At 35.0% G+C, this 12,791-nt stretch overlaps 1 protein-coding gene across 2 annotated transcripts in view; it reads right to left on the bottom strand.

The window, feature by feature from the left end:
- Positions 1 to 12,791, bottom strand: part of GTF2H1 (general transcription factor IIH subunit 1) — a 38,418-nt gene that overhangs the window by 7,477 nt on the left and 18,150 nt on the right. For both annotated transcript variants that reach the window (XM_036920139.2, XM_036920138.2), the window contains exons 4-11: positions 12,369 to 12,534; positions 11,328 to 11,421; positions 9,592 to 9,741; positions 9,381 to 9,460; positions 5,512 to 5,639; positions 5,317 to 5,404; positions 2,546 to 2,634; positions 2,038 to 2,155 (exon numbers count right to left, since the gene is read on the bottom strand). In XM_036920139.2, coding sequence (XP_036776034.1) covers positions 2,038 to 2,155; positions 2,546 to 2,634; positions 5,317 to 5,404; positions 5,512 to 5,639; positions 9,381 to 9,460; positions 9,592 to 9,741; positions 11,328 to 11,421; positions 12,369 to 12,534 — 913 coding nt within the window. The remainder of the gene's footprint in view (positions 1 to 2,037; positions 2,156 to 2,545; positions 2,635 to 5,316; positions 5,405 to 5,511; positions 5,640 to 9,380; positions 9,461 to 9,591; positions 9,742 to 11,327; positions 11,422 to 12,368; positions 12,535 to 12,791) is intronic.

Genomic DNA, 12,791 nt, shown 5'->3' with positions numbered 1-12,791 from the left:
GGACTCAGTGCCTCAGTATTTACGAAAAAAGACAAAAGGAAAAAGGTAACTCATTACTGGGCATGTTGAGGGTTGCTTATTAGTTCCGCAAGGGCAGAAACAGAGTAAAGGCATTCATTCTAAGAAGAGAGAAAGCATGAGCAAAAGCATAAAGCATGAAAGATGCAAAAGCAGGAAGCATGAATATGACAAGATTTAAAAACTGGGTAGTTCAGTACAAAAGAGTCCTGTAGTACAGGACTCCTGGTTATGTGTGGAAAGGATGGTGGAGGTATGGCTGGAACTGAGATTGGAGATGTGGGTTAGGGCCAGATTTCAAAGGGTCTGTCGTGTCAGACAAAGGCATTTGGATAATTATTGTGGCAACAAAGAGGGGAAGTAGAGGTTTTTAAGTTGTAATGGTGCTAGGATCAGATTTATGTTTTTTTTGTTTTTTGTTTTTTTTTAGGAGAGCAAGGTACAGGCTTTTATTTAGAGATACAGTGAAAGGACAGAGCTCCTGGCTCACACCAGGAGGGGACAAGAGAGTCCGTAGTGGTGCGTTGTCTAGGGGGTTTTATAGGCAGCTGAGGATTTTTCGAGAACATGAAAAAAACTTAGGGGTGTGGACTTAAGTGGTCTCTGAATATTTAGAATTAACTTAACACAAGCAACTTCCTCTGATGATTTCTCCTTGAGATACCAGCATCTTGGTCTGGGAGCATATGAAATAAGGCCACCTGCTCAGCCCCCAAGGTGGGCCAAGGTATTGTTAGCTAAAGAGTAAGTTAAGAATTTCTAACGTCTTACTTCTTGGGTATTAAAAGGCAATCTTATCTTTATGGTGGAATCCTTCCTGCCTTTTACTGTGTTGTTTATGCCTGGGCTTACTTGCTAAATTAGTTGCCCAGTTTGCAAAATCACTTCATCAGATCTGAAGGAGAAAGACAGCACATAGACCTGGGCCTTTTAGTATGCTAAAGAGAACTTTACACATGATTATAAATGGTTAGCATAATAAAACATGTGCTACTCTTCTTTATCCGGGGAACATTAACTGATTTCACTGAAGAATGATTCTAGAGCTCAAAGTTTAACATAGAGTTTTAGCAGGGGGGTTTCTTTGCATGTAGTTACATTGCTCTGACTGCAAACATCTCGCCCTGCCCCCTCCAGAGGCCCTCACCTTACTCTGACTACATCTATGGTCTCTGTCTCATTCCCCCCTCTACAGATAGAGACCCTAGCTGCTGCTAGGGAAAGGGGGCGATGACCGCTCTGGCTGCTTCATGCTGAGAGGGGGCGCAGTAAGGGGTGCAGTTAGGTCTCCATCAGTGGTCATTTGAGAGGGCCTTGGAAGATGGGCACTTCTATCCCAGGTTCCATTTCTGTGGCTTCTCCGAAGTTATCCTGGACGAGCCCCCAGAGATGATGCCGGGGTTCTTGTTTGCGGAGCCGAAGAATGAGCTTCACAAACAGTCAAGGTAGGAGAGCAAGGTACAGGCTTTTATTTAGAGATACAGTGAAAGGACAGAGCTCCCGGCTCATGCCAGGAGGGGACAAGAGAGTCCCCAGATTTATGTTTTTAGAAAGAAAATCTTGCCACAGCAGTGTGAAAAACTGATCAACTTTACCTAAACCAAGGTGACGGAGTCAAGAAATACCAAAGATTTAACTGATCAATTGAAGTATGAATAAGGGTGAAGAAAAATGAAGGAGATAATGAGCTCTGTATTCTGAGTCTGAGGTTATGCAGAATATCTAGAGTGACATCTGGAAGTTTTTTAGAAATCTGGGAGATTCCCAATAAAACTGTGCATATAGGAGGAGAAAATGAGCAATCACTAAACTCATTATCTTTTTTTTCATTATCATGTCATCTTCAGATCTTCTTGAATAGGCCTAATATATTTTCTCCCCCACCTGATTTTTTCTGCTTATTTAGCAGAAATATGTCTTTAAACCCAATTAGAATAGTTGTATAGTTCAATTTGGTTGTGCTCAAACTGAGGAAGTGACTATGGGAATTCTGGTTTTCAAACAGTACAAGTCACTTACCTGAGTTAATTTGGGCGTATAAGCTTCCATTTCTTGTCTAATGCTTTGAAAAGAATTAATAATGTCCTGACTTGTTGCATACTGTAGTGACTGGATTGGAGTTGGACCATGATAATACCTGAACATCAGCAAAGAAGAAATTAATTACTAATAACAGAGAATAAAGGTGCTTAACATCTACATTTGTCTTCCCATATTTAGCAGTCTCAATATAACATTCTCCCTAAATCGAAAAACGGTAATATAGTTAAGAGAGATTTTAATAGAGTAATTTAACCTCCAAGCGCAGTAAGATGAAAACAGCAAAGAGCCAAAATTAATTTTCTTGGCTTTGATCAATCAAGATCCTTTCTTGAAAAGCACAAAGTAAATTTTCAAGGAGAAAGGATAAACTTTTATGATAACAAACTGATTAAAACTTAAGTGCTACACTTAAGAATATACTCTGTAATGACTTGTGTTACATAATTATTCTACCTCAAGTTAATTTAATATTGACCAAACTTACCTATCTGACTTCTTGAGGTTCAGTGCAATTGTTTTTATGGAATTATTTTTTCCCAAGTCTTCATACTCAATGGACTCTTGTAACTTCGCCTATAATTATTAACACAGCATTTTTTATCATAATTTTCCATTACAGAAGTAATGAATATGACTGGAAAAGTAAAACTGTACAGAGGGTAAAATATGAAGTCCTCCCACCATGAGCTTTGCTTCCTAGAGTTGACTGCTCTACAAATAGTTGAACCCATTTTCTCACCAATTACTTACAGAGAACACTTGTTTTCCTAATACACTGACCATACTAAATACTATTTAACTTTTTATATTTGAAAATCTGGCAGTAAAAATGTATATTTTACTATTTTCCCCCCACATAAATAAAATACTAATTTTTTTTTTATGTGTTGCAAATGCTTTTTCTTCCAATCTGGTGTTTTTGGGTTTTAATTATTCCCTTTTGTTTATTCTTTGTGGTTTACTTTTTTTGCTTAAATCTTTGATCCATTTAGATTTTATTTTGGAATTAGGAGTAAGGGACTCTGAATTTCTTTTTATTAAATTATCAATCAGTCTTCCTAACACCATTTGTAGAATTTGTCTTTTCTCATTGATTTTGGGAAATGCCATGTTTATCACATATATATATATATTTAATTTTTCTTTGACTTTTAATTTACTTTTGGACTCTGTTTGAATTTTACTAATCTGTTTTCTCTTGTGCTACTCACAAACTTCTAAATTTCAACAGCCTTATAATAAAAATACATTAATTATGAAAATAATTCTACAATATTTTATCCTCTACAAGGCTATGAAATTCATCTGGTCAACTCTCATCTATACTTACCAAGAGTAGATCAAATCATTTAGGTTATTAAATGTATCTCAAAAAAGATCAATTTGAAAACTTGTATTTTAAATTGCCCCTATTTTAAGAGTCTGAATAGCCCCCTTGCAGTATAGGAACAAATCTTACCTTAGCATGATATTCAAAGCAACACGTCAATCAGTTTAACCTTATCTAGCTAGACCCAGTCTAATTTGTTACTACTTTCTCAACTCTAAACACTTCAGCCAACTTCAAAGCATACTGATTATCTTCATTACTTTTTACACCTCAAGCTCATTTCTACCCCTGCTTTTGCCTTAATCAGTCCCTCCCTAATCTCCCATAATAATCCAAATCCTGAAATTCTGCCCAGACCTCCTTAGGTCACCTGACTTTCATACTTAACTGAAAGCTCCATAAATGTAAAGACTATTACTTCCTAATCTCATTCTATAAAGCCCTTTGTAGAACACACAGCAGACAGCTACTGACTTGAAAGAATACTTAGAGTCAACTTCTATTACTGAGTATTATGAAAATTCACGCAATGACTTTTGACAACTTTCACTAACAAGAATCAAGGGCACTTAGTGCCAACAGTATTACAAAGAAAAGAGTAAATTCCAAGAGTTCTTCTTAACGTCTTTCTACAATTTACATTTTAGTTTCACTTTTCTTACTTCAGAAAATAATTATTTTATTGGTTTTGTTAATTTTAAAGGTGCATATGATTGTAGAAACATGAAGTTACTGAAATAGATGAAATGAAGTATAAGACTCATCCATAATCCCTTTACAGAAAGATAATCATTTAGTATATTCTTTTCAAGGCCTTTTTTAAAGTTTATTAACTTTTTTTTGTACATATGAAATTATGTCATATAGTCTATTCTGTGAACTCTATTTGATTAATTTTTATTCTCTTTAGTCCCTATTGTAAATAACACAATTACTTTAAATTTTACTTCTTAATTATTCTGATTTTGCCTCACCTATAGATACTAAAAGCTTTGAATTCTGTCTTAATTCATTTTTGTTTCCCACCACCTAATAATTTAGGTAACTCAAAATTGGTTTCTTGAATTTAATGTTTTATGAACTATTGTTATAGCACATGTGAACTTGTTATAATTCAATATACCATTAATCCTTTTAGTCATTAATGGTTGCATCAATTTCCACTGTATGGATGTCAACAGATATCAGGATGTTTGCTATTTCCTCTATTATAATACTGTAATGTATCTAAATCATTGAACATCTTTTTTTTAAAAAATAAAATGTCCAAAATGGGATACTGGCCAGAAGTGGAATTAAGACCATAAATCTTTACAATTTTAACACATCTGCCTGATTGCCCTCAAAGCTTTATCGTAATTTCTTTTTATAACTGAGGAGAAAGGAACTTAAACCAAAGGACAGAATAGTTGACAAATTTACAGGGAAAGAGGAATTTTCAAGTATGTAACTGCCCATATTCCCCCATACCCAAGCAACTTCTTTAATATTTAATAAGAAGATATTTTCAGCTCTGAAATGCAAGGTTTATATGAGGGCCAAATCCTACCTTTTAAAACCATGCATGTAAGCCTTTAGTTCTTTTTTTTCTGTCATACTGCCTTTGTTATTCAACTCTTATTCAACAACTGTTATTCAAAATACTCCTTTCCAGAAAACAAAATTATATGTCAATATGTATGTGTACATGTGAAAGGAAAGAAAATAAAAACAGTTAACTGATTGAATCCATGGAAAGTTGGCTGGCAAGCCCAAACTGAGGAGGTACTCCTTAAGATGTTCTACAATTTAAGCCAAACACTTTGCGTCTTGGGCAGAAGAACTGAGTCATTTGAAATAACCAAGAATCAACATGAAATACCAGCAGTTATATAAGGTATCAGGAGAAACCTGAGCCCTATATGTTCCAGACTTTCTACCCATACCCTTTTGACTGCTGGCTGAAAGCAGTCTGCATCTCCGGAATTTCCATCAGTGCTGCTGGGCTCACCATTTTGTTCATTTTGTGCTTCTCTTAAAACAAAGGAAAAAAACTATGTTAAAAACCTCAAGAACAACAAACAACTCCATCTGGCTATCTTGGAAAGCCCAGTTACTGCACCTTTGCATGTATACTTAACTGTTTCCTGAGACCTGCTGCCAGGACCATGGCACTGTGATGGTTAAATCTCTTGATGATGGCAGCATTACTATTCTCTTTCATGGACTTAGAATTAGAAGTAGATGGCACAGAGGAAATGCCATAGCCCTATGAGAAATAATTTAGTAGATTAAAAGTCAAAATAAAGTTCCAGTTTTCCTATCTGTTATGAGCAACACGCTCAGTTGAAAAAAAATTTTCTAGATGATGGGACTTCATTAATTCTGAGCATTATTAAATATTTACAGGTAAACAATTTAAAAAATGCCATCACACACATAAAAATTAAGAAATACCACTAACTCCCTTTAGCATCATACACAAAAATCTTAAACTCTGAATTTTTTTAAAGAGCAATTCTGGACCTAGTTAACAAAATAATTAAACTAAGGAAATAGAATATAGTGGAAAGCAAGCATGGACTTTGGAGTCAGAAAGATATGGAATCAAATCCTGACTTTATCACTTCAAAAATTAGTCTAGGCAAATTAAATCTACTTTCCTAAGCTTTATAAAATGTGATATTGGAAAATTAAGTGAGATATTTTCAAATATGTACTGAATACATACTATGTGCTAGGCCCTGTAAATAGAGAGTAAATAAGACCCTGTGTCAAAGGAGCCAAAATATCAGTTAGTGGGATGCTGGGCTATAAACCAATACACACAGTTAAGATTTACAGGTGCCTTGAGAGGAAGTGGGCTATTTCACTAGAAGAGCATAGGGATAGGTTTGAAAAACTTCATGGAGTACTACAAGATGAACAGGTGCTTGCAAGGCAGACATGGAGACAACCCTTCAAGGTATAGAAACAATGTAAGACATACTGTCATGGGTTTGTATGTAGTTCAGTACATCTGGAATGAAGAAGGGTGGGCTAGGCAATGGTGAGACACAGGCTAAAGACGTAAAAAGACTTTGCCATTCCTTCATTTATCAAAGAATTACGGAATGCTTAATACATGCCATGTGCTACTTTCGACAGGGAGGTTAGGGAGGATCTCCCTGAAAAAGTGGCATTAGAACATGTCTAAAAAGATGGAGGGAAGCTGGTCAGGTATGAGCAAGAAGGAAGAACAGCAAGTGCAAAGGCTGTGTGGTAGGAAAGGCTTTGGACAGCCTAAAGTAAGTCCATTTTACGTCTGAAGTGTGAATGAGAAGTGGCCCAAATTCAGGTAGAAGTAGGCATAGGCCAAATTAAGAAGTAGGCATAGGCCAAATTAAGAACAGCCTTATAAGAGGCTGTACTTTTGAACTGAATATTGGAGATGAAAGAAAGAGAGGAATCAAGGAGACCATAGTAACAGTCTTGAGCAACTCAGTCCATGGTAATATTTTTTTCACTGAGATAAGCAAGTCTCACGAAGAAAGGTTTATGAGGATGGCCATCAAAGATTCCATTTTGAATATGTTACATTCAGATGCCTGTGAAATAACTATGTGAAGCTACCAAGTAGGCAAATGGATATATATGATTTTGCAGTTCTGGGGTTACACAGACCACCTATTTGGGATTCATCATTTCATTATTAGTATTAAAAGCAATGGAATGGAGAGAATTTATTCAGGAGAAGGCCCAAGACCATACTCAGACAGTTACAACAACTGGAGAATGACAGGAGAGGCGCCAAAGGAAATCTGAATCAACCATTTCTATTAAAGGGATTGGTTATATAAATGTTTCTATATCTAGATAGAATACTGTGTAGGCACTAAAAAAAAAAAAAGATGATAATAGTAACACCTATTACTTATTGAGAACTTACTATGTACCAGGCTCCTTTTAACTCTAGCAGCAATCCTGTAAGGTCAAGGTCAGTATTTTTTTTGGCATTAAAAAAATTGAGATATAATTGACATAAAACACTGTTTAAGGTATACAATGTCTTGATTTGATATTTATACATAGCAATATGATTACTACTGTAGCTAACACCTCTATCATGTCACATATTAGAATTTTTTAATTTTTATCAGATTTTTTTATATTGAAGTATAGTTGACATACAATATTATATTAGTTTCAGGTGTACAAGTGATTTCAGAATTATACATATTATGAAATTTTCACCAGAAGTGTAGTTGACATCTGTCAATATACAGTTATTACACTATCATTGATTATATTCCCTGTGATGTACTTTTCATCCTTGTGACTGACTTCTAAGTTTATACCTCTTTATCACCTTCACCCACTCCCCCACTTCCCTCCCCTATGGCAAACACCAACTTGTTCTCTGTATTTATGAGTCCATTTGTTTTTAGATTTCACATGAAAGTGAAATCATATGGTATTTGTCTTTAACTGACTCATTTCACTTAGCATAATATGCTCTAGGTCCATCCAGATTGCTGCGAGCCTCAAGATTTCATTCATTCTTTTTTATGGCTGAGTAATTTTCCACTGTATATTTGCATTCCACTTCTTTTTCCATTATCTATGGATGGACACTTATCATTTCTTTTTTGTGGTGAGAACTCTAGTTTCTTAGTAACTTTGATATTTATAATAAAGTGATTATGTTGTACATTATAGCTCCAGAACTTATCTACTAGTTGTAAGTTTGTACACTTAAATTACACCTCCCCAATTTTCCTATACTAAGATCATAGATCATATTAACCTTATTTTGTAAGAAAATAGGGCCTAGATACTTTAAAAAATGACAGTCTAAGCCAGGTAGTTTGGTTTTAGAGTCTATGTACTTAACAACTATGGTCCATTTAACTTGGACTGATACTGATAATGGGCAAAGTGAAGAAGAAAGTCACACATGTGCATGTGTAAGACATGATCTCTTTTATTAAAAAAAGAGGGAGTAAGGGAGGAAGGAAGGACAATATTTTCTCATCATATGAAGCTGTATCTCTAGGCTTCACTAAAGTATCACTTTTTCAGGATGATTAAAGATGGTCATATTTGTAATGTGTTGAGAATGCTGGTATTTACCAAGAAAGCAACTGAATTTCATTAAGAAAATAACTCACTGGGCACCAAGGATTATTTTCTGTTAATTTATCATTTAGGCTGTAAGTTAAAATTTTAATGTTGGTTTTTCACCTGGTGAGTACACATGAGTACATACACTAATATAAGAGAAGTTGGGGGTAAAAAAAAAAAAAAAGGATAAGACAGTGTGAGCATGTGTATATGGCCAACAGAAAAGGAGCCAAAAGAAGGGGAAGAAAATTAAGAGTGTTAAGAAAGTAACTGAAGATGGCAGGTTCCTAGCCTAGAATTAGAGGTACCTAGCCTAGAAGATAGAACGGTGATAGAATCAGCCTTCATCAAAAGCGATCATCTTTCTCCATGATGATGCTGAGGTAAGTGGCTCATACTTGATGGTCTAGCTATTAAAACATACTGAGGCTACTGTGGGGGTAAGGGTCATGAGTGTGCTCAAGGTTTGGCAAATACTCTGTTTTAAGAAAGGGACCTATCCAGCTGGTAAGATTCTGTAATATCTGTCTATGTTGATGGACAGTCTGTTATCTTTGTCTACTACTATTTATTCCTATTTAATGTTAGCTAGAGCATAAAGCTGGATTCATCAACATGTTAAATCTTTATTATTACCTATAATAAATCTTTATTATATGGAGAAATCTAGAAAATTCCTTTAAAAAAGTTTTAACAACTTATATAGGAATTTCAGTTTTCCAAGGCAATTTTAATAGCAAATAGTACTACTGAAAAGCACTTCTGATAAATCACTCGAACAACATTGTTTGTTTTACATTTTCACAAATGGAACATCTACAAATAAGGCAATTTTAATACTATAAACTATATGTTGACTACTAGGAAAAGATTGTTTACCTTCATAAATCCTTTTACTACTACTTACCTCATCTAATGGTTTATCTTCCAAAGCTGTCAAATCAAGTAGTGGGTTTTTCACTCCTAACGAAACCATTGTTTTTAACCCTAGAAAATCAATGAAATAAAAAGATGACCAAGTCTTACCTTTCTCAGAAATTAAAAAAATTTCACTGATAGCTCTAGTGACCAGAAAGCAGCAAATTAAATGCCACAGTATGTCAGGGATAAACAGTTACCTTTTTCATCTATTTTGGCACATTCTGCAAAGAGGTCCTTTGACCCTGTATTTAGCCGATCCCTGTGGAAATAATGTGACTGGAAAAAACGTGTCCAGAATTCCTTTTCTGTCATGTTGTGGGGAACATTTTCTGCATATTTCATTTTTACTGCGGAAAAAAACATAATTACATACTGAATTTCCCTTTCTTAAAACCTCTCAAATAGTTGAAACATAAAACTCATAGCAAAAACTAGATCATGAAATTGTTTAACAAATCACAAACAAAACCTTATTTTGCACCAAGAGAATTAACATGTTTCAAAGTTTCAGAAACATCAAGAATCTTGGAGTCTCAACTGAGTTTGTTTGATCAATACATGTGCACTCTCAAGCCAAGGCACCATTTTAAGTGCTGGGGAAATACAGATCTCAGCACCCAGTGGACTATCAGTTCGGTTCTTTAGGAGCTCTCAGCCCAATGAGCAAAGAGGTTAAGAGCACTGAATCCTGAGCCAGAGAGACTGAGTTTGAAGTTCTATATTCACACACTTATTATATGTATGACCTTGGGCAAACTATTCTCTGTATTTTGGTTTCTTCATCTGTAATATGTGGGTTATTAACAATACCTACTTCATTGAATATTTGTGATGATTAATATACATGTAGGATGATTTCACTTATTTGTGGAATATAAAAACAAAGCAAAATAGAAGCAACAAAATAGCAGTAGACTCACAGACACTGAGAAGTGACTAGTGGTTATCAAGGGGGAGGGGGAGGGGCAGATGGTAGAGGGAGGGGGAGGGGGATAAAAATCACAATATAAGTTGGTCATGGGGATGGTAGTACAGCATAGAGAATACAGTCATTGATTCTGTAACATCTGTCTATGTTGATAGATAGTAACTGCACTAGAGGGGGTGAGAATTTAATAATATGGGTAACTGTTGAACAACTGTGGTGTACATTTGAAACCAATATAAGATGGTGTATCAGTGATACTTCAATAAAAAAAGTATCAAAAAACATGCATGTAAGCCTTAGAATAGCATCTGATACACAGTAAACATTATCCAATTACAGTGTTATTATTAGAAAGATACAAAAATAATTACAATGTGCTAATAACTCTTTGAGGCAGAGGCAAGGCCCTACACAAGCAAAGGGTGGAGGCTTACATCTGTCCAAGTCAGTCAGGATTTTATAGAGGCGGCAATAAGGTGATGCCTGAGAGGAGTCCTGTGCGAAAGGTAAGTTTCCTAAGGACTAAAGGGACAGGAGTGAGGAAATGGGTAAGAGAAAAGATAGGGCTTATAGAGGACTGTTCAGTGAGAATGACTGAGGCATGGCTCTCAGCCTTTCTATGCATCATAAATCACCAAGGCTGGGGTTAAGACATTTACACTTATAGGATTCTGCAAGGAAAATGATTTGTGGGTTAGAAAGGTCGCTTGAGAATCAGCAAGAAGGATGATCTAAGTTAGTGCTGTAGAGAGACTCATTTATTGATATCTCTGAAGCATGTCATCTCGATCAGGTATGCTGAAGGGGTAACAACTGATGGGAAGAATTAGACATAATACCAATAATTTGATGACAGCATATCATGTTAGGCACTGGGTAAATTACTTGACATATTTTGTTGCACTTGATCAGGAATAAAGGTAAAGCATTTTGTTTTTCATTGATCTATTACTGAATTCATCCAAACTAATATTTTAACTATTTGGAAGACCTGATTCTTCTTACCAGCTGGATAGGTCCTAAATATGGACTCAATGATATCAGAGGTTAAATTGTATCTCAGACCATTACATCCATCTGTTTGGGGCCGGACATCAGCCTAAAATAAAGACGATACACAGATACATGTATATATTCATTACAATATTAAGCGAAGGTGTCTAAACAACCAGTAGACATTGGATAAAGGTGGAAAAGCAGACTTTCTGAGTAAACTACAGAGACAGAGGTAAGTCCCTCACCTTTACTTTTATCAGAGACAAGGCTCAAAGAAGCCTGGCCTGGTTGCACATAATCTTAGTGACCTGTAAAATCTACTTCCTAAAAATTGAATATAGTCAAATAGGTGTGTTTAAGTGTGGCCAAAGGCAGATAGCTAGTAAAGCTTTAACATAAAATCTGTAGAGTTACCAAAACCACTATAAACCCTGGTTACTGAATAATTAAGTATGACTGATTTCTTGAGGAAAAGTCTGTTAATTAAATTCACTACTAAGCACCCAGAAAGATGCCAAACACAACTGGTACTTAAATTTTTGTAAAATGTTTAAATACTGCTTTGGTACCAGAATATAAACTAAATGAATCCCACTTTCTAATTCCATGGGTTAGGTATTCTCAATTTCTAAGCTACATTTTGTAAATCTTACTTTTTTAATAACATGATGGTCATTATATACATTTAACTTTGCAATGTAAGTAAAATATAGTGATCATTAAAAAAAGGTATCAGGAAGCCCTAAATGTATTATTATTAGGGGAAAAAGTATTAGTCCAATTGCTAAAAGATTCTCTTTCAAAGGTCCATTTGGTTTTCAGCATGCTAGGGTCAAGTCCAAAAACCAAGAATATAAAACTGGCAAAAAAGAAATATATATTAAAAAAATACTGTATAATTTAAAATATATTTTAGAAGAATGCCATGGATACTAAAGTATTAATTTGCTTTAAGGAAATGCTAACTTTTACAAAAGAAATGTCACTGTTAACACACATACTGGGTTTTTTTTTTTTTTTCTTCTTCAGAAATCTAGAAGGGTCACATACCAGAAATGCTGCAGAAATACCAACATCCTGCTTATGATTGGATGCAGAAGAACTCTCTGTTGCATTCACACATAAACGATTGGCCCAGAATTCCTCAGCACTGATCACTTGACTCACGACAAGATCTTTGTAAAGCTGAAACAAAACAGGATCTTCTTGCAGCATTCTGGTGATAGAATATATTGAATATATTGAACTTCTAGAATAAAACACCATTTGGGTAACATCTTAAAGAGACCTTAATAACAGGAAACAGAACTTTTATTCTTTGACAGTTGAGCAGCAGAGGTTACTTAATTCATTTGTTAATAATTAAAAGCAAAAAAATGTATTTGGAGGAACAAATTAAGTGGAGATAAATGGAACTAAGTCTGAAGAAGCAAAGACTAAACTCTCTGAGGGCATGGATATGGTCTTATTCAT

The sequence above is a fragment of the Manis pentadactyla genome, chromosome 9, assembly GCF_030020395.1.
Source record: "Manis pentadactyla isolate mManPen7 chromosome 9, mManPen7.hap1, whole genome shotgun sequence".
NCBI lineage: Eukaryota > Metazoa > Chordata > Mammalia > Pholidota > Manidae > Manis > Manis pentadactyla.
Note: the sequence above shows the minus strand (reverse complement) of the source record. Positions and strands in the feature narration are given on the sequence as shown.